Source organism: Excalfactoria chinensis, chromosome 13 (genome assembly GCF_039878825.1).
Source record: "Excalfactoria chinensis isolate bCotChi1 chromosome 13, bCotChi1.hap2, whole genome shotgun sequence".
Taxonomy (NCBI): Eukaryota; Metazoa; Chordata; class Aves; order Galliformes; family Phasianidae; genus Excalfactoria; species Excalfactoria chinensis.
The window spans coordinates 7,387,313-7,411,251 of NC_092837.1; the positions used below are offsets into that span (position 1 = coordinate 7,387,313).

Genomic DNA, 23,939 nt, shown 5'->3' on the forward strand with positions numbered 1-23,939 from the left:
AATGACTGCATCACATCATGGAGATAGTGAGGAGACTGTATTACAGGACAAAAGCTGCACCTTACCTCCCCCAGACTGGAAAAGATAGGCACAGGAGCAACACTGTGAGATGCTCCTGCTCTCTCTGAGCCCTGTGCAAGGTTCCTACACATATATTGGCATAAGGACAGTGTGAGGATTTCTCCATCATGTAACTAACAGCTGTTTCTGTAGGTATTGCGCATGCCAAGCTTATGATTCTTCAGTGTTTGTTGCTTGTCTCTGTGCAGCAGGGAGTTTAGCTAAACAGGCATGGTGGCTTTTTTCTCATGTCATCAAGAGAAATCATACCATGAGAAGTACACTAAATTCATCTAAGCCTGGGTTTTAGTGTTCCTCCTCAGTGGGTGAGCATCAGAGGACCTATGTGAATGGATCTGCTTTTAAGGCACAGAAAAGAGGAGAGAAAATGCTGGAGAATATTGTTTATAGGGGGAGGAAGTGTGTGGATTTTAAACAGAAGCATGGCACTTCCTCACATTAGCATGGATTTTACTTACTCTGTTATATAGAGGAACAATAGATAGTGTTTTGTTTCAGAAAGTCTATCTTTCACAGCCATAATTCACTGTTAGTTCTCTTAACTTCATTTAAAATAGCGAAGTTCACATTCAGGGTTGATTTACTCCTCTCTGGTGAGATGTCAGAAAAATCACAGGTGTTCTTTGATTTACACACCCAGCCTCAGCACAGAGGGAATCAGGGTCTCACCTTTCCACGAGCTGATATCAAGGGATGGCTGGCTGCAGTACTTAGAGGCACTCTATAAATGTCAGGATCTAAAGCTTTAATAAAAATTGTGATTGTCAAGTTAGGCAGTATCTATTATTTTGCTGTAAAAGACACCGAATCAGACTTGCTTTCTTGTAGTCACACTTTCCATCTTCCAGAAATACAGATGTTATCATGGTTGGGAGCTGCCTCTGGAGGTCATCTTACTCAACCTCCAGCTCAGCAGAGCCAGCTCTAATGAACGGATCTGCTCATCAGATCCCCAGTCCTGTTTGTTACAATGGGAAGCAGACTTCTCCACAGCTTTTCTAAGATCTATACTCATTTTTCTCGTCAATTAACATAAGAATTTTGTGTCCAGGATGGTTCGCTAGATGACTGTTGCTTCCAGCCATAAACCAGTGGCCTATGAGTAGCTGAGAAAAATGTGACAAAATCTTGGGCCAACTCACTCCTGGAAACACATTAACATTTCTGCAGCCGTAACTGTGAGGCTGTGATGCAAGCTGAACCAAGTTAATATTTAAAGCTGTAGGCAAAAAACTTCCACATGCCAATTTCCATTCTCCATCTCAGGTTGGCAGCCAAAACGCTCCCTTTAGAGCTGCAGAAATGACCATGCCAATGAGTGTGACTGCTTGAGCACCTGGTGGGAGAGAGCAGGCTTCTGCCCCTCTGTGCCACTCAGCTGCTCCAGCACCTGCATCGGGAGCCTCTCTGACATAGATGCTCTGATGTGATAGCAGCAGGCTTGGCTGTTTCTATGGTTATCACTTTGCAGATTTATTGCTTTGTCTCAGAGTTCGTTCAGCCTTTGAAGCACGTTTTTGAGGGATCTTGGAGATTTAGACATGAGAAGCAGAGTCGCATGTTCTTTCACACTGCCCTTTCCAATCAATCTTTAAAACTCATCTAGGAAAAGACTGGCTCTGAATTGTCTCTGTTTTCATGGCTTAACATTTAACATGGCCTCAAGTTCTTCCAGTTTCTTTGGAAATAAAATAGTGCCAACACTACACAGAACAATACCTCTGTAGATACTGCAATAGGAACACAGCACTGATGGACCATTGTATGGGAGATTGGTAATCACAGCCTGAACCTCTGATTAAACAGCTGAGGCAAGTGTGGGGTCAGCTGTGGGAGCACAGGTGAGAGTGATGTAGCTCGACTCCATCCCCTCTGAGACCTCATTTAAGGGCTGACTCCCACTGAGGCTGCATCTCTTGGAGATTGCTCACCAGTGAGGACTGTCCCAGCTTCTTTGGCTAAGGCACCACCACTGGTGAGTTTTCCTTTACTTATTCCTTCTGTACATTTGCTACCATCTGTATATTAAACAACCAATACAACCATTAAAGTATCCCAATTAACACTCTTTCTAAGAGCAGCTTGGAAATTTGCCTCTCAGTTGCAGAGAAGTTGTTGTGGGAGACTGAGGCAGGGCATGAATTCCCTTTGGATACAGGCTCTGAAATACACAGTGCAGGGGCTCACTGTAAATTAGGTTGAGTGCTATTTGCAAGCCCAGCAAGAGCTGCCCTGTCTCAGCATGGCCATTGCAACAGGCAGCACTAAAGGCAGGTGTTTCCACCTGGAGCATACTGGTGTAAAAAAACCTGACTGAACAAATGCCAAATAAATGCTTCTGCATGCGCCAGACAATGAAAGTGAGCCGGTGATGTCCCTCTAGCAGCAGGACTACAGGACTGGCGTGGTACAATATGGTTTGGCCATTAGAAAACAAAATCTAAGATGAGAGGAAATAAGAAATGAAATGTTGGAGAAAGCAGTGTTTAAGGATATTTTTCATCATGCTTTTCATTTTAAATGGTAAAAGCTTTTTGTCTCGTTCTCTTAGCAGAGAACCCAGAAATAGTCTCACTAAGGTCTGTGCTAAAGAAGAGCTTTTTCATGACGTGGAGGGCAATGTTTTGCACGAGACAAAGCAGCTCCTGGTGAAGTGATGTTAAAACTCCCAAGAGGGCCATGTTTGGTTGTGTGAATTATTTTTGTATGAAGCGTTTTCTGCTGTTTGACTATGAAATGCCAAGGAAGAATCTGTCTTTTTCTAATTAAAATATAGAAGTAATTATGTGGCTTTTAGCAACTGTCAGGAATACACAATGTCCATTACAAGCAGTGCGTCTATATGGGAATTTGGAGTGAGCTGACACTTCAAAAGTATTGTAGAATAGATGTGTAAATTGTGTTCACTGCTCTGATAAAGAGCTGAAGGAGGGAGGGCAGGAGAGGGCCAGGCTGCAGAGCACACCTGTGTTCAATTTCTGTTAGCTATTACCTAGAGAGCAGGAAATGTTTCTTGCAGGACTCCAGCCCTGAGTAAGCACACTTATTTCTAGAATTAAAGCATGTGGATCTGGGTCTTGTTGAGCTTTGGGCTAACGCAGCACTATCAGCTGCAGCCTTCCTTCACAAAAATATATTAAGCCACTGCCCAAGTTTCTGCTTGTATGATATCTCGGCATCCAGACGAGCATTCCTCTGCTGAGGCATTCTTGCATTCTGGGAATAGGAATAGGAGGTGGCTCAGACAGAGGTCCCAAGCAGCAGCACCCACACTGCCAGGTGTTGCCCGTGCCTGCAGGCCGTGTGCTCCTGCTTCTCCCTGCTCTGTGCTCTTGTTGGGCTGCGGGCTTTGTGGGGTCACAAAGCACAGTAGGAACATGGTTCCTGGAGGAATGGTGATACTGGGGCTTGGTACTGCCCCACAAGAAATGTGCAGGGCAGATTTAGCAAATCCTAGCAAGTCGCTGCCCTTTTGTTATCTCCTGACAGAAGTTTGTTCCTCTGTTTGCAGCATTGCGGTAGGGAAAATCAATAGATTTACCTGCAAGCAGAGAACTGTCTGAATCTGAAACAGCAGCAGTCCGACTGGGTGTTTCCCAGAGTCTTTGCTCCTGTGCCACCCATTCTGATCCTGCACCTTTCAGGCTGAAGGAAAAACCATTTCTGTAAACGGGTAGAGTGCAGAGGATCACCCTGGACAGACAGAGAGCGTTTACCTGCAGTCAGTGGCTGTGTCTGTGCAGTCCCCATGTGCCGCATCAGGGAGCTGCTGCAGGGATGTGTAGGAGCTGGCCAGTACCCGTACTGAGTGCAGGGCTCAAACTCTGCCATGCGAGGTGCCCTTCTGCATGTCAGCATCTACCAGCAAGCAAGACAGTCTGCATTCCTGAAAGGAGAGCCACCATGCATGTGCACTGTAGGGAAGATGCCTGCAGCTGAATGCAGGGGGAGCTGGGGCCAACCTCACCCACCAGCTGGGTCATGCACTTGTTTGAGGAGGAGCTGCTGGCATTTCTTGTTCTTGTTTCAAAAGGAGGTGATGTTGTGCATACCCAGCTTCTGTCTTTTCTTTTTTAGGCTTTTACTAAAAGGCAGAGTTTTGTAGCAGTGGGATGTAGAAAAATACAAGCTGACAGGTTCGTCTATCATGTTAATATGGGCTCATTGCACGTGCCTAAATATTTCACAGCCACACGCTGGATAATAGTTCATGTTACTGGGCCTGGAAGCTGCTTTCCTTCTACCCTGGGGTTGCTAGAGAAATTGGGGTCAATCTGCTTCATAGTCTTACAGGTTCCATTTAAGGACAACATTCAGCATTTAGTATTTCTAAACTATGCAGATATATGGCAGCACCTATGTAGCACTGACCACCTCTGTACGTCCATTTATTTTTCAAGTACTTACATTACCTATGCAACATAAAAATTGGAGCCATATGAGTACTGTAAAATACTTCTGTGACTATTGCTAAATGGAAGATGCCCTCAGTTCTTCTGCCTGCAGCTTCTATTACCATTGATCTGTGTGACTTTTATAGAAATCAAACATCCAGATTGCACGTTCAGGTTTTGGAAAAAGCTGAATTTGCTCTTTATGTAGAGAGATATTTTGCATTCACCTACACAAACCAAAAATGTTCCACTGCAACCCCAGACTGCAGAAGGTATTTCTCATATTCACTAGTCAGCGATAGGATTGAGATCATTAAATATACCTGTCAAATTATTTAAAATAATGAATAAGCCCAAGGAAATGATGATTGATCTGTGTAGCCATTTCCCTAGCAGAAAGAAAGTGGCGGTGAATTATTTGCTGTATGTAAATACAGAGGATGTATCAATGAAACGTGACCCTAGAAGCTTAACCTGCTTTAGAGTGGCTTCCCAAAGGAAACCATTGTCCCAAGCCTTCCGAAATTCCTGGCTCCGCTTCCAAGACATTTGCGTATGTCTCAGTTTTACTGACGCTGCTTGCGATAAAGCAAAATTAAAGGAGGGCGATAAAAAGTTGGCAAGATTTCCCGCTTGTTTGGTGTAAAATCTGCAAGGAGTCTACTGCAGTCTGTGCTTGACCTCGGACGAGAGCCGGTGATTGGTGATGGATTGCTTATGTGTCGCTGAATGGGCTGAGCAGCAGGAGTCGGAACCTGATGATGTGCCTGAAGGAGGCACAGGATATTTTTAAAATATATGCATAAATATGTTTTTTAGAAGGTTAAAACTCTCTTTTGGAACAAATTGCAGGTTGCTTTGATCTCAGTGGGTATTTTTGAGTGCTTTCAGAGCTGGTATAGCAGAGGTATTGAAGCACCATCAGCAATTTGGAAGTACTTGTCAGAGACAGACCCCTTGCACTCTGTAGAGGGTGAAAAGATCGTATTACCTCAATCAGAATAATTTGTAAACAATTTTCCTCCTCCTTATTTGTAAATTCACACTGTGCTCAATGTATTCCAGCAATGTCCTCCTTTCTATCTCCTGTAATTGGTATTCATTGTGATAGTGACTGTAATGAATTCAGGAGGTATCGCTGCGGCCATCGCCTTCGCTTTCCTAGAAGTTCCATTGTGATGCAATATTATTATAACATTAAAATAACACGCCACCAACTTTCCACTTTCTATGGAGAAACATCACCTACAGCCTAAGTTAATTTTATGAGTAGATTAGTTTGAGCTTTTGCCATCTGTTCTACCCCTTATAATGAATACAAAACGCATATATCTCACAATTATCTCATTTAAAAGATATGATTGATTGAAATGCACATGCATGTTCACTCCACAACGCAGAATGCGCTTAAGGTGAGATATGCAAAACCAAGCAAGCAGAGATTTTGAGTCGGGATGCTTTGTGCTCACGATGTTTATTTCTGCACATCTCTGCTCAGTCCCATGCACAGGGCCATCCTCAGGCCGGCCTCGTGTCCCAGGGGCTGTGCCCATCTTTGCAGGGACTGACCCCAGCTGCAAGCAGTTTTGCTTGGGGAACCGCTAGTGGCTGTACTGCCTGAGAGCAGCTTGGCACACAGGGCTTTCCTGTCTTCCAGCTTATTCCATTCTGAATCACTAACCTTTAAAATCTACCTACCCTGATCTTTCTAAATAACTTCTCTTGTCCTACATTATAGTAAAAGTTGGGGACAAAAAGTCAAGATAATCTGAATGCTGTGCAGCCTGACTTGTGGCAGGCAGGGGATGGAGGGAAGAAGTGCACTGCTGTGTCAGTCCCCAGCTGAAGCTGCCATGCTGTGGGCCCTGTCTCATTTACATCAGTGGCATCTGAAGAGTGCCTTCTAAATAGCTGTGCTCTCTACCAGATTACTGTGATGGCCAAGCAATGTTATTTTCTCCAAGTGTCCTTACAATCTTGGCACGTTTGCTAGCATCTCTTTTCACATCATAAGGGCTCATAATTCTTCAGAATTGCCTCTTGGAGAGAAGTTTTGTGGGATTTTTGCTCTGTCTGCTGGTATGAAGAGGTGCTGGTTCAGCAGTAGTCCTGGACCTTGTGAGTTATTTCATTTGTGTGAGACCATTTCTGTGCAGGCTCTGCAGCAGTGCTTGGTCAGCTCTCCACATGTTGAGCTGCAGGGGCTGGTCCCACAGTGCAGGACACTCCTGTGAGCAGGGCTGCCCGGGGGGATGCTGTGCTTTCCCTGTTCCTGAACAATTTGAGATGGTCCCAAGTGCCCAAATGTGCCATGGCAGAAGTGTCTGCAGAGCAATAAGCTGCAAACTCTGCAACACACCTGATCAACACTGGAAAACTCCAGAACCATTTCATGAAGTATTTAAATGTATGTTGTGTTTGGCAGTGTGATCACACCGAGCTTGCATTTTTTAAAACACATTTTGGTTTATGTAATCCCCTTTCCCACGTCTCTAGCTAATAAATAAAACACCAGGTGGACGCGGCAGCACAGAATGATCTGAAATCTGTTGAATGCACTAAACTACCATTTGTACCTCACTTGAGATTGATTTCACAGATTTGGAAACACACCAGTGATGTTTTCTAAATGAAAACACCTGCATTAGGTGGGGCGGCTGCCGGCTCTGTTCTGCTGTGCCATTGCATTTCAGGTGTCTTTGTTCTGCGGAGGCCCGTAGTTGTGGGCTTGAGCAGCCACAAGGGATCTGTCACCAACAGCTCCTGAAAGCCAAAGCATCGCTCCCAGGAAACAAATTTCCTCACTCTAAAGGTTGCTTTCCCCTTAGTAAAATGCCAGATAAATAAACGCTGAAATATCTCCTAAGTGTGCTCTGCCGATAAAACAGAAGTACGTAAGCCTATGGTACATCGCAGCCTAGGAAATGGCATTTAATTGATGGCATTTAGCACGATGATATTTAATATTGTTCAAAAATGAGTATTTTGATGACAATCAGGGCTGAACACCTCCAATACAGCTGCATGTCATTTTGATTCTCAACTTTTGTGTGCAGCGTGTTCACTGCAACAGACGTCAATTTTAGGCAAAGCGCAGATTACTCCTTATCAGCTTCAGACAAGCATAAATAACAATTTTATTTTTCATTTTTGAGAAATGTATTTTAAACATCACCCAAAAGCTGCACTTTTCCTTCTTCATATGGTAAAATCCTAGTGCTGCCCACAAGACATTCAAGTGTACCACACAGACCTAAGCAGAGCAGAACCTGCTTCAGATTTGTTTCTGGTTGTTCCGATGCTTTGTGTTTTGTGTTCTGCATCGCCTTCTCCTGCAGCCGTTGGTCTTGCAGTGCTGCAGGTGGCTCAGCAGCAGCAGGGCTCCATGTGGCATCCACTAGCAAAGCTGTGCCTGCAGCCCAGCAGTGGGATTGGGCTCCCTGCTGCTGGGTAAGGAGCTCGGGTTCAGCCCTGAGCTGGGGTTAGGTATGTGATGGGGGCTGGGGTCAGCCACCAAAAGCCAGTGTGGCTGTGGATGCTTCCACAACCACCTGCACGCTTTGCTGAGCTCTGCACGCTGCTTTCTGGGCTTGTTCTTTATCCTGATAACGCATAGATAGATTTTTGATGCAGCACCCATGCTGCAGTGCTGCTTTCTGATGGAGAATAATGGATAGCAGATTTGGCCCCTTTCTGTTTTAATGCTCTTACAGAAGTCTCTTTGACAGAAATCAACTCCAGAAAATGCCACGATTTAAAAGCGGGCTATGTGGTGTTCTTACCGTCCTTTTGATATAAAGCTTGATTAAAATGGGATGTGACATCAGTTGAAAAAGGACGAAAATCAAATTTTCTTTATTTTATACTTTTTTAGGCTAACCTACGCCTACAGTTTATCTTTGGGTAATTTATGCTGTCTTTGTGCCATTCCTTAATTCTGAATGCATTTGTTGAAGATTTCCTGTAGCATTCATCTATGATTGTCAAAGGAGCTTTTATTCTGAAAAAGGAAAAAAAGCACTGGTTTTAATTATAATCCTAAATAGCTTCATAACCACAGTGAACTCTGAATTTACATCATTTTTATGATAGCCACACCACTCCAGGTTTATTGATTTTGTCATCTGCTTCATTACATTTAATGCAAACCTTTTGTGTTGAATTATTCTGGTGCAGTGCTGGGCACACCGGGGTCAGCGCGTGTTGTCTCTAAGCCAAAGCAGCACAGCAACAGCATTGCACGGCAGCACCCGTGCATAAATGGGGGCTCTGAATACCATCCACCTCCAGAATAAAGTTTGCATTCTCCTTTTTGACCCTTCTAGTCAGACTGAAAGTGAAGCCATTATCTGAGTCTTTTTCCCCTCTCCACCCAGCACAAGTTCTGGTGCAGGGAGGACAGGACAAGGAGTGCTGTGCTACTGCAGCCCCTGTGTGCAAGAGGGTTGGGGTTGCAAACAGCAGCAGCACCTGTGCAGTTTCTTCCTACATGGGACACACAGAAGGGAATGCTTATGCTTCTCCTTTAGTCTGGTACGGGACTTCACCATTCACCATAGTGCACTTGGGAGGATCCAGGAGATAAAGGGGCCTTAGGAAAACAAAGCCATCGGTAATTCAGTTCGGTCTAAGATTGTTGTGCCTTGAAAGGAAAATGTTTTTGGAGGAAAACAAAACTTCAACTGTAATGGCATAACTTTATTTTACAGACTTTTAATTTTTTCTGGGGGGGTGAACACATGTTTACCATGTTTGTACGGCAAGTGATGTTACATGGTTGTGTGCAGCTGAGATCACATTGTAAATCACACTGAATCACAGAATCATTTGAGTCGGAAGAGACCTTTAAAGGTCATCTATCCCAATGCCCTGCAGTGAGCACGGGGACTCCTACACAAGATCAGGTTGTGCACACATGGATATTGTGGGGATCCAGTGGGGGATTCTTCTTTTATTTAATTCAAAAAAAAAACAAAAAACACGTTTGTGCTTGGGATCTGCAGTGTTTTCAAATATGCCCAATGTAAAATCAAGATCTAGCTCTGAATGAAGCATAGAAGGAATCCTCAGACACTCAAATACTTGTTTGGAGGTTAATAGGAGTAATGTAATGTTGATTGTCTAGGTTTAAATCTGATATTAGCCTTAATGAAATACCTCTGAGGTAGGTAACAATACAAATTACTTTGTTTAAGATCAGGTGGAAGAAAGTAGGCTAGCAGCACTAGGAAGGGCCCTGTGATGATGGTCCCATTTGCACAGCTGATTTTTGCCACAGAATGCCATTCTCCTCTACTGTTTTTTCCTAACAAAAGCCTGTGGGATCTAATTTTGCTTTTGTTTACCCTTTTCTAGTTCCATAAATGTCAGAGAAACAAATGAGAGAATTCTATCTCCATGTGGAAGTAAACTCCACTCCAGTTCTCTGTATTGTTTGGAGTTATTTTTCCAACTGGTTCCCAGCAGCAGAGCAGTAACTGAGGTAGTGTGCACACAGCGCTTGGTCATTGGTTTCACACCTGGGTTTCTTCCTTTCTTTTGTTTTACCAGAGGAAGTGAGGATCTTAATCTTCCTTTGGAGGGAACATGAGACGTTCAACAGTGATCAGGATTATTTCACTGTATAATTCCATCTCAATATCCTGTCTGTCAAAAGGTGCTTATAAGGCAGCCATAATACATTCAGACCGGAATACAAAATGATTCTTTTCCGCAGAAAAAAAAAAGTCATAAATTAACTCTCATTTAATCAGATCACTTAACGTGCTCCTGTAGAGCTGTGATGTGGTGCACGAGGGCTGTGCATGCAGAGGGTTCATGCTCAGTCCTATGGACATTTCTGCAGCATTCCCAAACCCAGTCCACTTCTCAGTGCAGCTAACCTTGCCATTTTTTGTGCATATTAAAATCAGTTTCTTGCGATGTGTGGTGAGAAAAGGATCCTTCAGCTGTGAGAGGCACTATTAGGAAGTGATTGAGTTCTTTCTACTTTTTGTGGCCCCTCGGTAGCCCCATATACGAGTTTTACCCTTGGTTTCCTTTGCATTTTATTTATATACTTTAGCTTCTGTGTGGTATCAGCTGTGTTTTGTCCTGCCTTTAAAGCCAGGCTTGGCTGGAAGGTGATTGCTGCAAGGAGGTTATGTGGGTTGCTTCAGTTGGTTCCCTGAAACCCAAGGCTCGCAGTTGGCCAAGCAGTTTTGCAGGGGTTTTGTTGGTGGGGTATGTGGGGGTGGGGGGTGCTGCTTGCTTTTAGCACTCAGCGTTGTGCTGCTGGGAGCTGTGTGTGACTCTCCCAGTCCTCATGCAGCAGCTGGTGGGCGTCACTAAGGGTTAATGTGGGGCATGCAGCAGGCTGTCACAAGTGGGTTTGCGGCACTCAGGATTGACTGAGAAGGATGGGAGAGGTGCAGTGGAGCCAGGGTTGTGCAGGTACCCTCTTTACCTACTTATAGAAGATGTGTTGCTTTGATTGTGAGGGAGAAAGCTTGTTTTATGTAAGTGTTTTCACATTTCAAAGTGAATTAGATCTTAGAGATTTGTTTAAGGGGTCAGTTAAGGCAGCGGGTATGCGCATTTCATCCCAAACTGCTGCCTGATCTTACTTAAGAGTGAAAGCTGTCTTTCACAAGACTTCCTGCTTGTTGCTGCAGTCCTGGCAGAGGAAGCAGCTGTCTGCTATGAACAGATTTATGGATTACGATCAGGAAAAATAACACAAACAAACCATGCCACTCAGCACAAAAGTTTCAAAGTTTGAATGGATTAAGTTTACTTTTAGGTCTCTGTTAATGACTTCAGGTTTGTTGGCTCTGTAGAATCATTATTCAGAGGCTACTAAGTAAATGCGAGTGAACAGCTTAGACATGCGGCCATTTATTCTTAAGGAATCACCATGTCTAACATGACCTGGAGGTTGACGTGGTTACTTTTTAAAATGAGATATTTTTCTTTGAAAGAAACACACAATGACTAGGATATGATCAGACAGAAATGCTGAAGGCTGTAACTTCTAGGGAAATTTTTACATAAGCTGTAAAAATTAGTTGGAAGTGTTGACTATATTTCTAATGATTAACCATCACCTTTTAAAATTGGGTGGTTATTTCATGATGCTGATTTTACTGGTTTTGATTGGAATACCTCTTTCACGTTTCTGCTTGTGCATTCATAGTCAAATGCTGACTTTACCAGAGCCTCCTGCAAGGTGAAATGAAGCCCTCTGGAGGTGACCTGTTGTCCTGTTTTGGCAGCATGTGTCGTATTGCAGACCGTGGGTGTCTCTTTGTACCAGATTTCTAAACTGTGAAGCTTCAGATCCAGGGTTAAGCTATTCCTTGCCCAGCAGTTCATTTCCCTTGACTAACAGAAATCCAGCAGGAAAGCTAGAAGCGAGGCTTCTTTACCTGGCTACTTTTCCATTCCATCCAAGACCCAAGTTTGCAGGATGATATCAGCTACCAGTAGGGTTTTTGAGGATGTTTTATTTTCAAGCGCCACAATTCAGTGAAAGGTCAATGCTGTTGAACATCTTTTACCTATATATTTATCAGTTTGGTATGCAACAATAGTAACATTATCAATAATTATCCATTGCAATAAGCGATGTTCAGCATTTCTGATGCAAACGCACCCCATTCTCTCCTTTGGGTTGGTATTTCACATGTCCTGAGGCCGGGGAAGCACACTGTAATTTAGAAACGAAGCAGTGCACTCCGTTCCTGAAATTTTATAAAACCTCATTGTGCTGCTGACAGCTGTGCGTCTGCAGGGAGAATGAATAAATGTATTAAAGAGTGAGGCACTCCGGTACTACAGCCATCACATAAATGCCAAAAATAGATGAATACCATTTGCTTTAGTGAATTAAATAAATAGTCCTATGGTTTATTGTAGAGGAAAGAAGCACTCCCTGGTGAATATGTGGAAGGCTTGTCACATATGTTCTGTGCCCTGCTCCTGCAGTATGTATAGTAGTGCTGCACTGCTTTGCTTAAACATTGTTCAGGAAGTTAAAGATCTGCTAACAAAAACTGGATGCAGTGCTCCAAACATACCGGATGCTTATGGTTTGTATGGATGTTCAAATACGAACATTTGTTCCAAAATGCATGTAAACATCAATCTGCAGGATGGATTGCTGTCCTTACCCTGGGTGATGCACATTTCTCAGATGACAAAAATTTGGCTGGCTTGTAAACAATACAACAAAATGGCTTTTTGTGTCAACTATGATGCAGTTTGCTGTGTATTTCCATAGCACTTATCTAAGTGTTTCAAAATTTATGTGATTGCTGGGTCCCAAGATGAGTAAGAGCAACGTTATCTTTGGGTCCCATTTAATATATCAGGTCATTTATTTGCTTTCATTTCTTAACATCTTTTCCAGTTTCCTTTTGATTGACTTTTCTTTAATATTCTATCTTTCTTTCTAGAAACTGATTGCTTTTCTTAACTTTTATTCTGTACAAGCCTGTTAACCAGGCTTTCGTTTGCTGTGCTGCTAGGATGGCGTTACACAAATGATCCAGATTTGGTGTATTGGGGCAGAGTGGTGGGTAGCAGCAGAGTACACAAGTCACCAGGGCATAGTTTGTGTGACACCTTCTATTCATGTGTCATGAGATGATTAAACTCAGCCTGGGTCAGTACTAGGAAAAGGTGGATAGATCTTTAGATCTTTAGATATGCAGTGAATAGAGCATTTTTGTAAGTGGACTTCGGTACTGCTGATAATGTGTTGGGTGGGCCTGGTCAGGCTCTGGATGCAGACAGAAATGAGGTTTCCTCCCCTGTGGACCTCCATGTGAAGCAGACAGGACTAGGCAACATGCATATCTGAAATAAGAGCTTCTGAGCTTGGAGAGCAGAGTCAAGCAGTTACAGCTGAGTGTGCACAGTGTTGTGGCCAGTAAGAAAGCAACAGACCTAAGAGCAGAGTTGCATATGCACATGGGTCTTCTTCCCCTGTTTCAGCAGACCTGAGAATCACAGAGTTTGGTGTAATCAGAATGAGGAGTCAGAATTTGGAGCTCCTTTTGGACCTCAGCCACTTAGGAGCACTTGCAAGTAAAAGCCCAAATCTCTGACTCTGCTAATGCACAGACAAGTGGGCAGTGAGCAAAAGAAAGCTGCAGCTAAGCCAGGTAGCTCCTGGTCTCAATGTAATCAAAACCTCTTACTTTTCTTTGATTATTTTTACTGGCCTACAACAGAATTTCCTAGAATGATTTTCATGCCTCAAAGATAGAGTTGCTGTTGCCTGATCAGCGTGAGCAAAGCCTGTGTTTGATGAAGGCATAAAAAGCTTAAAAACAAACACAAATGGAAGCAGAGCACCCCCATCCCCTCATCGCCTGAAGTGCCACTTATCCCAAAATCAAAGCTCACACAAAGATGCCATGTCCTGCCTTTCAGAGCCTGTACTATGCAGGATCAGGACTGGAAGGCCCTACCTGAGTGATTTAAAACTGATGCAGCATCTTGAAATATGTGGTGTTGGTAAACTGTGATCAGGTGTCTGTGGAGTTAGTTATTATTGTAGCACTTCTTGCACGTTGAGAAACTGAGTTCAATCATGACAAAAGAAATCAATAAAAAGCAAAACACTCCAAACTGAAGACGGGGCGCCGAGCTGCTCACGTTTGTTCTTCCCTCTCTGGAATCAGCTGGCTATTTTTTGTCTTTGAAGGCACTGTGATCAATCAGCATCTCTTACCAAAATGCTCTGTAACAGCAGTCCAAAGGATTTGTTATAAAAGACCTGACTGGCAAATTTTCCGGTGTGTTATCCTGCGATTCTGCAGTTCATAAACACAAAATGCTCCCCGTTTGGATATTCATCCACTAGATCTTTATACTCATTTCCCATTTAAAATCAAACTATCAGATCACAAGGATCCATGCTGCTTTGCCCAAATTTTCCAGCCATGGAACAGGGTCGATACTTTCGTGTCTTTACTCACATCTCCCTGTTCTGGCATTATTTATTCCTGATTTTAGTCTGAAGATCTAGAAGACATCTCAAGTTGTCGTATGACTGCAGGTGATAGAACTAATCTAACGTAATATGTGTCATTAAAGGGGACAGATGTCTGGAGATCAAATGTCAAGATTCTTTTGTGCTCTGTCATTTTCCTAACCACGAATAAGAGGTGCTTCTGGTGTCTGGGCCTCGAGTGAGTTTACCCTCTCCTAATTGCTAAGGTCTATTGCGTTTGCTCTCTGCCACAGCCGCTACCTCATCATGTAATTTTCATGTTTGCTAAAAACGTCTAAGGCTCTTAAAGGCACGAGAGCCCTAGTTTTCCTCTCACAACTGCATTTAGTGAATTATTAATAACAAGGATGTGTAAACAAGCTAACGGCAGATTCGACATGATTTTCAGAAAGCACCTTGTTATAACACCTCGCTTTGCTGCATCTTGTTTACATGGGCACCCCTCCCTGTGATCCAGTGGGACAGAGCCAGGTGTGCAGCCAGGAGCTCTTGGTGCATCCCTATGCCCAGAGCATCCCCTGTGCCATGGGGAAGAGCCCATGGAGCCAGAGCCCTCCTTGCTGCTCCGCTCTCCAGAATTCCTGCAGTCCTCTGGCCTGCTGGAGAAACAGCCCCAGACAGCTTTGTCTGTCTGACAGGTGATATAATATTGAGGATCGAAGCATCCCGTGTCTTTCATTTTTAAAAGTTTTGGTTCTGTGATGGATTTGTTGCTGTGTGGAACACTCACAGTCTTTTTCAAAGAAAATAAAACCCAACGCCACTGGCGTGCTGCTGTATTGATGTGCTGTAACAGCAGCCTGTGGAGGCTTGTTTGTGCTCCTGCAAAACGAGCAGACTAATGCACCACCAACTCCATGTAAGCAGTGCCATGATGTACATGGGCCTGTGCAAACACCGATCCCCTGTATAATCCCCATCCCAACACGCCGCAGTGTGGTCACGCCTGCCCCAGGGTGCTGCCATCCTCCAGAAGGATGTGGGCAGTCTGTATCCCCCTTGGGCACATGGATAGAGGAGCGGTCTGTGGTTCAGCAGTGATGGCCCCAGGAGGTGAGGGAGCTCCTGGCCATTTTGTGGACTGAAGCAGCTGCTGAGGGACCCTGCTCCAGCCACAGCAGTCAGGGGATGCTGACCTCCTCACCTCTTCTGCCCCACACTCATACATTATAAATCTCTACTAATTATTGAAATTAAGTTTCTCTAGGTGTTTTTTTTTTCCTCCAATAAGTGCTTTAGTTCCAAATTTTCCACAGTTTCATACTAACATTCTAATGATGTGATTTCCTTTTAATATTCCTAATACAATTCCCTGTACGGTTTGCTATTCGTAAGGTGAATGATTGGTAACATTTTGGAGTTACAGCTTTTCTTTGTCTGCGGTACTCTGTACTTGTCAACTGAAAGCAAGAATAAAAAAAGATGTAAGTAACTGCAAACCATCTGACAATGTAAAACCCACTGTAGTAAATAACTTTCCTATTCTCTAACACCCATTTTATCTTCCTTGTTTCTTCCCCTTCTCCCCTTTGGGGCTGTGGCAGAGCAGAACAACAGATGGTTATCAGTCAGGAGTAACTAGGGAAACACGAACCTGCCCCAATTGCTATGGAGACAGCCATTTGTGTGCTGGGTATGCACCATTTGTTGCATCAGCAACCAGAGGGAGGGGTGTTTTTTAATAGAAAAGAAAATTATTCTAAAGCCCCTGATACTGAAAGGGAACCTTGGTTTGTGTGTACTTATCTTGGTGGGAAGAGGCAGGGCTCTACCTGTTTGTTTGTCACCTTGGTTTGCATTAGGCTAATACGATGCCTGGGTTTGGATAGCAACATTTTGAATTGTGAGTTAATGTAATTAACTTGGAGCAAATACTTGTACTTTTGTGCAGCCTGTAGAGTAAACAGTCATAAACAGTGCTTCCCCCCATCAGCTGTTCCTCCCTCCTTGACCAGCCCCATAACACAGGCGTGGGAGGGCTGATGCCCAGAGCCGTGCCTGTGCCCAGTTGTTTCTGTGCAGTTCTTCAGCCAGAGCTGTTGGCACAACCAGAGCACTGCAGCTCTGTCCGCTGTGTTCTGCACCACCACTTTACTTCACTTGAGAATTACTTTAACTCTGAACTTAATGTAGCAATTCTTTTATTTTTCTAATGCAAGTAAGCTTTTATAAAATTATTCTAGTAATGCTTCGGTAAAGAGTACAAATTATAAATGAAAAATGCACCAGAAGTGGCTTTAAAATAACTTTATGCCAATTTAGTTCAGATTCAATATTAGTTCAGAGCAGCATCTGTTACCATTTGTAGTGCTTCATTATCAGCTGAAGGAGCAGTCCTTTAGTTTGGTATGGGAGAAATTTTACCTACATGTATCAGTCACTTGTTTCAATTTTTGGCATTCTCAAGCATTCATGTAAGGAATGCCTTGGAGACTGGGCAGTAACTGTTATAAAGCACCCATCTAATTCCTACCGTTTATTGGATACCATCAATGGTAGGGTATGTCTTTTACAGTGATTGCATAGACCGGGCAGTTTCTATTAGAAAAGAAATGGAAAAACTGGGGGAAAATGTTGTCCAAACTGAGGCTCCGTCGGGGACTTAATTAACAAAATCCAATTCTTTTCCAACTATAATTCTGCACGTTGCAGTGGATTTACATTCTGCTGAAATGGCTATTGAAAAGTCATCTGTTTTAAACATGTTTGCAGGGTGGTATGTTTAACACGGGTACTTGTGCAATATAGTATTTTACTAACTGGGAAATGCTGAAGCTCAGATCTGGAACAGCAGATATGTAGAACAGCCGTAATCTCCCATTTGTAACAGTAGAACTTTCTGAAATATGCAGGTAGTCTACAGCACTTCTTTGTATGTTAAACATCTAAAGTATGATAAGCAGAAACATCTGAAAGGTACTGATCACACTGCTGGTTAATGTGGGCTTTTATTTAAACGTTACCAAATTCTGGAGAAAACATACAAAGAAGTTAAGTTATATTAATTAAATTGCTGTGATGATGTAATTAAAAATGAGATGAGCGCTTGATCTCTGCTGTGCATCATAAATAAAATGACCAGCCAACCAACCAAAAGAAACCCTGATCTCACCACTCCATGCTGGGATGTTTAGTGTTTGGTACCTGAAGGATATCTCCAGGTATGGCAAACTGCTGAAGAAACACCTGAAGTTCTTATACACTGTTTTAGGTTACTTGCTGTTACGTGAGTGACAGCTGCTAGGGACACATCAACGTGGACTTTTAGTGGGAAATATTGGCTGTAGATGGACAGTTGGACTGGATGATCTTACAGGTCTTTTCCAGCCTTGGTGATGCTATGATTCTATGACTTTAAACATTAACTAAGTTTCAGTGTTAGTCAAAGATGAGATAATTTCAATATTTTACAGCAGTTTGGTTTGTTGTTTTTTTTTTTTTTTTTTTAGTATTAAATCCAGTACCATGATAAAAATTAACATATCTTTGTTGTTGATTTTTCTCTCTCAGAGGCATTTGAAAACTAAAAGCTCTTATTGTTGGGAGCAAAAATTCTGAATCTTCCTATTTAAAGGATAGTTTCAATTAGCAAAAAATAATATCAGCATTATAAAATCCTTTTCCTTCCAAATGTTATTTGAAATGTAACTCTTCGGTCTGACAGATAACATTCAGATCAAAATGGCTGAGTCAGGGTGTTCCACGGGGGAACCGTGTTCTAACAGTTAGAGCAGTGTCTAGTCTTGCCTAAACCACAGAGCATCTTGTGAAAGAAATCTGTTGGGATGCAGCATTTCTTTTCACTTCATGGAGAGGTGATATCTCATTTTTTAGCTTTAAAACCTTTCTTCTTGTTGTTTTTGCTTTCCAATATTTTTTAAGGATCGATAATGATTTATTGCATGTAATTTAGTCATGTGGTTATCATAACTTTTAGTAGAAACAGAGATAAGTAATGGAGTCGCAAAGCTGGATACATATGGTGTTATTATTGTATCTCTACCAGATGAAAGGAGCCTTTTTCTCTAGACCATTTTATACATTCCAGCATTATTTGCAAGCATTTGTGTAACATGTCATGTAAGCCCCATATGCCCTCTAAATATTTTCCTTCCTCATGTGTTTGCTTCACTCTTCGGGGTTACCTGGTGTTGCATTGTCTGCTGCCCACCTAGTTGGGGAACTGAGCTGGATGTGTGTGCTGGCCTGCCAGGATCCCAACACTGGGCTTTGTGCCTTGTGTGTGAGGTTCAGCACTGCCACCCAAACATGTGCTTTCACCAGAGAAAAGTTAGAGATCCATCTGACCCAGCAAAAACTTGGAAGCACAATTTGGCCATGTTTTCTTGTTCATCCCCTGCCTTGCAGCTCTAACAATGTGCCATCCATGCTGTCTGGCTGTCTCTCACAGCTTCATCTTTGTGGCTTCATTCATTGCACACACTCTTGTAACACTTTTTTGGCCTGAGAACACGTATTTCCTTCAGAAGTAGTTACAGATGAAGCCTGAAATGAGAGCTGGATTCCCGCGAAAGGCGGGAGTGAGCAGAGATAGATACAAAACTTAACCTTGTCCAATGAAAAATGGTGACTAAAATCTGAGCTAGTTTCATCTGACTTCTCTTTTTGGCCACTGCATTGCACCACTGCATACATGACAAATACCCAGGAGACAAAATTATTCTAGAAAGAGTAAGAGCTCTGACAAATGGAAGTAATGTTCAAATCTGAATAAATGCTTCTGCTGGTTGAGACCATTTTTTCAATGTCTTTGAGAGCAGAGCAGCTGACCCAGTCTCCGTAATATGGTGCTTGGGAGGGGTGAGTGCCCATTTGGATGGCAGTGATGAGGAAACAGGAGTGGTGTTGCACATTCCTCAAGGAAGTGTGTGCCCAGCTGCTCCTGAATGCTGAATTTTACATTTTTCTGAAGTTGAATTTCTACATTCTCTGCATATCATTAGTTCTGCTCAGTGGATGTTGAACGCTCTGCTCTGAGCATTGAAGAGCACAGCAAACCCAGCTCGAGTGTGCAGTCTGGCTGCTGGCCCATGTCATGTGCATTTTATTTTGCCTTCATGGATGTGCTGAACACCCAGCTTTGGCTTTCTGTAGGGCTGTACGTGAGGTCTTTTCCCAACTTTGAACTAACATGTTGTCTTGGTAGGAAGCCATTGTTCAGACTCTGAGCTGTAAAATCTGCTCAGCGTCTCACAGGGCTGCTATGTGCCTGCAAAGAAACTGAGTTTCTACTTTTAGGCACAGAGAAATACATTAGGAGGTAAAGGATCTTAAATGCAGTCATACTTAATTTCAAGACAACTAATATTTCCATTCCTTCTGGGAAGAGATTCTCGTGCTCAGAGTTAAGCACAGAACTGAGTGCTTGTTTGTAGTGGCCGTCAGGAGTCAGGAGCCCTGCTGCTCTCAGGGAGCATTACACATGTGAGTGCCTCCCAGAGACACAGATATAGTTTATGGAGTTGAAGATCCAGGCTGTATTGAGTGTCAGTTGACACCTATAATGAGTATTTTCCCAATTTACTGAGCATCCTGCTAAGTTCAGGTCTTGCTGTATCTAGAGGTTTCCCTTCCAGTGGTCCTGTGGATTATTTACATAGGCTAAACTTCATTGTTAGCATTAGCATGATTGGACCTATAGAAACATGATTAAGGTTATTGTGCATTTTCAACAAAAATCAATCTACGACAGGAGCTTTTTTTAGGAAAGCAATGCATGGCATATGAAGCTTTTTAATAGAAGGCCTTGTGAGTCGCATGCTGGGTTTATTTGCTTGTTTTAGTGTATCTGGCAGAAAAATCAATATTATAGTGTAACTCAAATAAAAATAGGCAATATATAATACTTCTTGTAGAAGGAAAGAGAGAGGTGGTTCTCCAATTGCTCCTGCTTTCTCTTCATCTTGCTAGTATGTGCCAGCTTTATGCTTAATAAAGTATGCTTAATAAAGCCAACTGAAGTGTAAAGTACTTAGTCATGCATCCAGAGTTATATTTAACTCATCCTAAGTTTATTCCTCCCGAAATCCCCCATTCTTTCTATCTGAGCAAAAAAATGCTAACGACCCACTCAATTAAACAGCCATCTCAGAAGAAGCCACTTTGCCATCTCAGCAGTTGGATGTACATCGCTGTTGGCACCTTTGTGGGGTGGTGGGAGGGGCAGAGAGAACATAAATAAATAAGTATGTATATAGTTACATAAATATGTATTTAAAATATGCATGAACTGTCATGCTACAGAATCCCTTCCAGATGATTTTACGTCCTGGTGTATGTCGGCATAGGAGATACTGCTGGATGTTTTGCCAAATTCAGCATGTTCTCCAAAGATATGAGAGCAATGAGAAACCTCAGCTGTCTTTATGCTTGCTAAGCTTTTTAACAGACCTTGTATGATACTTCATGCACTTAAATCATGTTCATTGGGACCAGACCAAGGGCAGCTTCCCTTTGGTCTTCAGGCACAGACATGTACCTGGGACACTCAGTGTCAGTGGAGCAAACAGAGCCAGGAGTTAGCTCTGGTTTTTGTCTGACATGCAGGCGTTGTGATTCCACATGAGGAGGTACACAGGTGTATTTCTGTAGGTGTAACATTCAAGAGATCAGATGTCTGAAAATGTAATGGCTAAATTTTAGATAACCACTTACAATTGTAATTTTCCCACAAGAGAGGCAGATGTACCTGTACCGCTGCATCCCCACCTATTGTAATGCATATGCACGTGCAGGGAAACAAGTGGGAGAAGCCCACAGTCCAGATATTAAATGAGACATTAGGAAGCAGCGTGGTGCCGTGAGTGTCCGTGTTGCTCCGTGTTGCGGCCGCACTCCCTGATGCAGTTAGGCAGGCTTTGCATTCGCTCAGATATCTTTCAATAGAATGGGCTACCAGATGGGACCGGTAACAATGCGCGGAGGCATCGAACCACCACAGCCATTTGGTGCTTAGAATAATAAAAAGACTATAAAATTAGATTAGTTGAGTCTAATTTGGAACTGGTGTATTCCCTGTTCGCTCTCACAGCTCTCGGGCAGATAAAGCCGGGAGATTTAGTACTGTCAGGACAGAGGACTCCAACTTCCAGTAAAAGAAGAAAAGGCATTGTGGGAGGTCACGGAGGGCAGCCCGGTGACCTCCAATGATTTACAGGCCTTTAGCTTAATGAAATTGTTTCACTGACATGACGGTAAAAGCTCATAATGGATTGGATGCCCTAATGTAATGAAATTACTCCCTTCTGCCTTTAAAAAAAAAAAAAAAAAATGGAAAAAAAAAAAAAAAAAAGACGCAATTAATATTTACTGAGACCTGCCAGGCTCCGGCGCAGCGTGCGGCGCTGGCACAGCCACAGAGCCCCGCACCGCCTCGGGGACACCCGGCCCCGCTCCGGGCGGCTCTGCCCTCCCTCACCCTCTCCCTTCCTCTCCGCAGGCAGCTGGACAACAACCAGATCAGCTGCATCGAGGATGGAGCTTTCCGCGCCCTGCGCGACCTGGAGATCCTGTGAGTTGGGGCTGTGCGGGGCGCCGGGGGGAGGAGGGGGGCTGTTGGTGCTGCAGTGCTGGGGGAGCGGGCTGGGGCGGCACCGATCCCCCCGCGGTACCGCTGGGGGCACCGCAACGGGCGGCTCCGCGGCACCGCGCCGGCGGTCGGAGCGCTCCGCAGCGGCCCGGGGGGCGCGGAGCCCGGGGCGGACGGGTTCGCATAGAGCGATGTCTGACAGCGGACACGGACAAATAGCTGCTGGAAGGGGTCGGTGTGCGGGAGGGAGGATGGCGGGGGCTTGGCTGGGTCGCTCGGGGCTGGTGGCGGCTTCTGGGGAGGATCCTGCTCCGAGGGCTGAAATTCCGGCACGCTGAGCTCGGAGCTGCCGCAAACTTTGCACGTTGTCTGCTAAAGCTGCAAACTGAAAAGGAAAAAAAAGAGAGATTTGGCAGCAAAATCTGCCTCTGTCAGAGAAAAAGCATGAGATTCATAGTGCTGCTGTCATGTGAAACCCTGCGTTACCAGAGCTCTGCACCGAGCAGGTAACTTGCTCATTGTTAACAGGTACTTGTTCACATAGAGACCTCTTCAGCAATACAGTTTGAGCAGAGGAACAGATAAAGGCTTCTCTGAAAGTTAATGCTGCGGAGCTGGTAGTGTTAATGCCAGATAGTGCCCAGTCCTGAGGCAGAAGGGATGGGAGCTGAGGCGGGGGCACGGCAGCACTCCTTTGGTCAGACCTTTCCATCAGTGATGGTGGTGCTGCTCCAGAGCCAAATGGCCTGCGCTTAATGCTGTGGGGAAGGCTGCTCAGGCTGCTGCCAGCACTGCCCTTAAGTGGTACGAGATAGCAGAGGGGGTTAAAGTGTGCCTCACACAGACCTGGCATCTACAGGCACCAGGACTGGCAACAGTGCCTGTGGCTGCTGTCTATCGGCAGCACCAAGGCTGTAGCGATGGCACTGTGCAGTGCACCAAAGCTCTTTTGAATGTTTGTGTGATAATAAAGGGAATTCTGCCCCATGGACAGAGGCTGAAAGGATTATTTCTGCATTTAGTGCCAGCAGATGTGGGTTCAGTTGCTTCTGTACTGGGGAGCTGTGTCCATACCTGTCTGCCATAAGCACCCCCAGAACCTGTGGTCCTGCTCTCCCATGCTGGGACGCTGTTATCAGTCAGAGGCTGTGTGTGCTGCTTGTACCAAGATAACAGGAGGATCAATTGTTCACGTTCTGTATTAACAGCCCTTTTTCAGGAAAAGCAGTGAGGTAAAAGCTGTGAATAAAGTTTTATCTGCCTGTGTCCTTGAATGAAAGGAAGAAACAAAAGATTTGCTCATTTATTTGCTTATTTGTTGTGATGGACTGCTTTTCCATATCCACAAAGGGTGAATCAGTCCTCCACTGACGCCAGCCTGTGCTACAACTCTACTACAAAATGCTGGGCGGTACTTGGAACCTTTATTTGTACTACACCAAGTTCTGTAGGCTCTGCAATAGTTGCTGGGAATGCATTCCTTCCCCCTGGGATGTCGAGTTAGTTTATTTACCCCTCTGTTTGCAATTGGTTTCTTCTATACCATCTATTTGTGGGTGGGAGAAGAGAAGGCTTTCTTTCTGCTGTATAAAATACATCATCATCAGTTCTTGAATGCATCTTTAATTTTCAGCACGCACATAATGCTACAGGAAAAATCAATCTCATTCTAAATAAGATGAGAAAATAGATTGATAGTATCCAGTTATTTTTCTCAGTCACAAAATTTGAGTAGGATACTTCAAGCTTAATTTGAAGTGTTGTTTGTTTTTTTTTTCCCCAAGGCATTTAAATCTCTAGCAAAAGCCATTTGCCTAATGCACTGGAGGATATCACATCCTCTGTTGTAAAACAGACATAAATGCTAAAAAATTAGAGCAATTTGAGCCATCAAAGAATATCATCAAGCGAAACC

At 43.7% G+C, this 23,939-nt stretch overlaps 1 protein-coding gene across 3 annotated transcripts in view; it reads left to right on the forward strand.

The window, feature by feature from the left end:
* The window catches only part of SLIT3 (slit guidance ligand 3), a 433,663-nt gene that overhangs the window by 218,043 nt on the left and 191,681 nt on the right, over positions 1-23,939 (forward strand). For all 3 annotated transcript variants that reach the window (XM_072348011.1, XM_072348012.1, XM_072348010.1), the window contains one exon: positions 21,935-22,006. In XM_072348011.1, the coding sequence (XP_072204112.1) occupies positions 21,935-22,006 (72 nt within the window). The remainder of the gene's footprint in view (positions 1-21,934; positions 22,007-23,939) is intronic.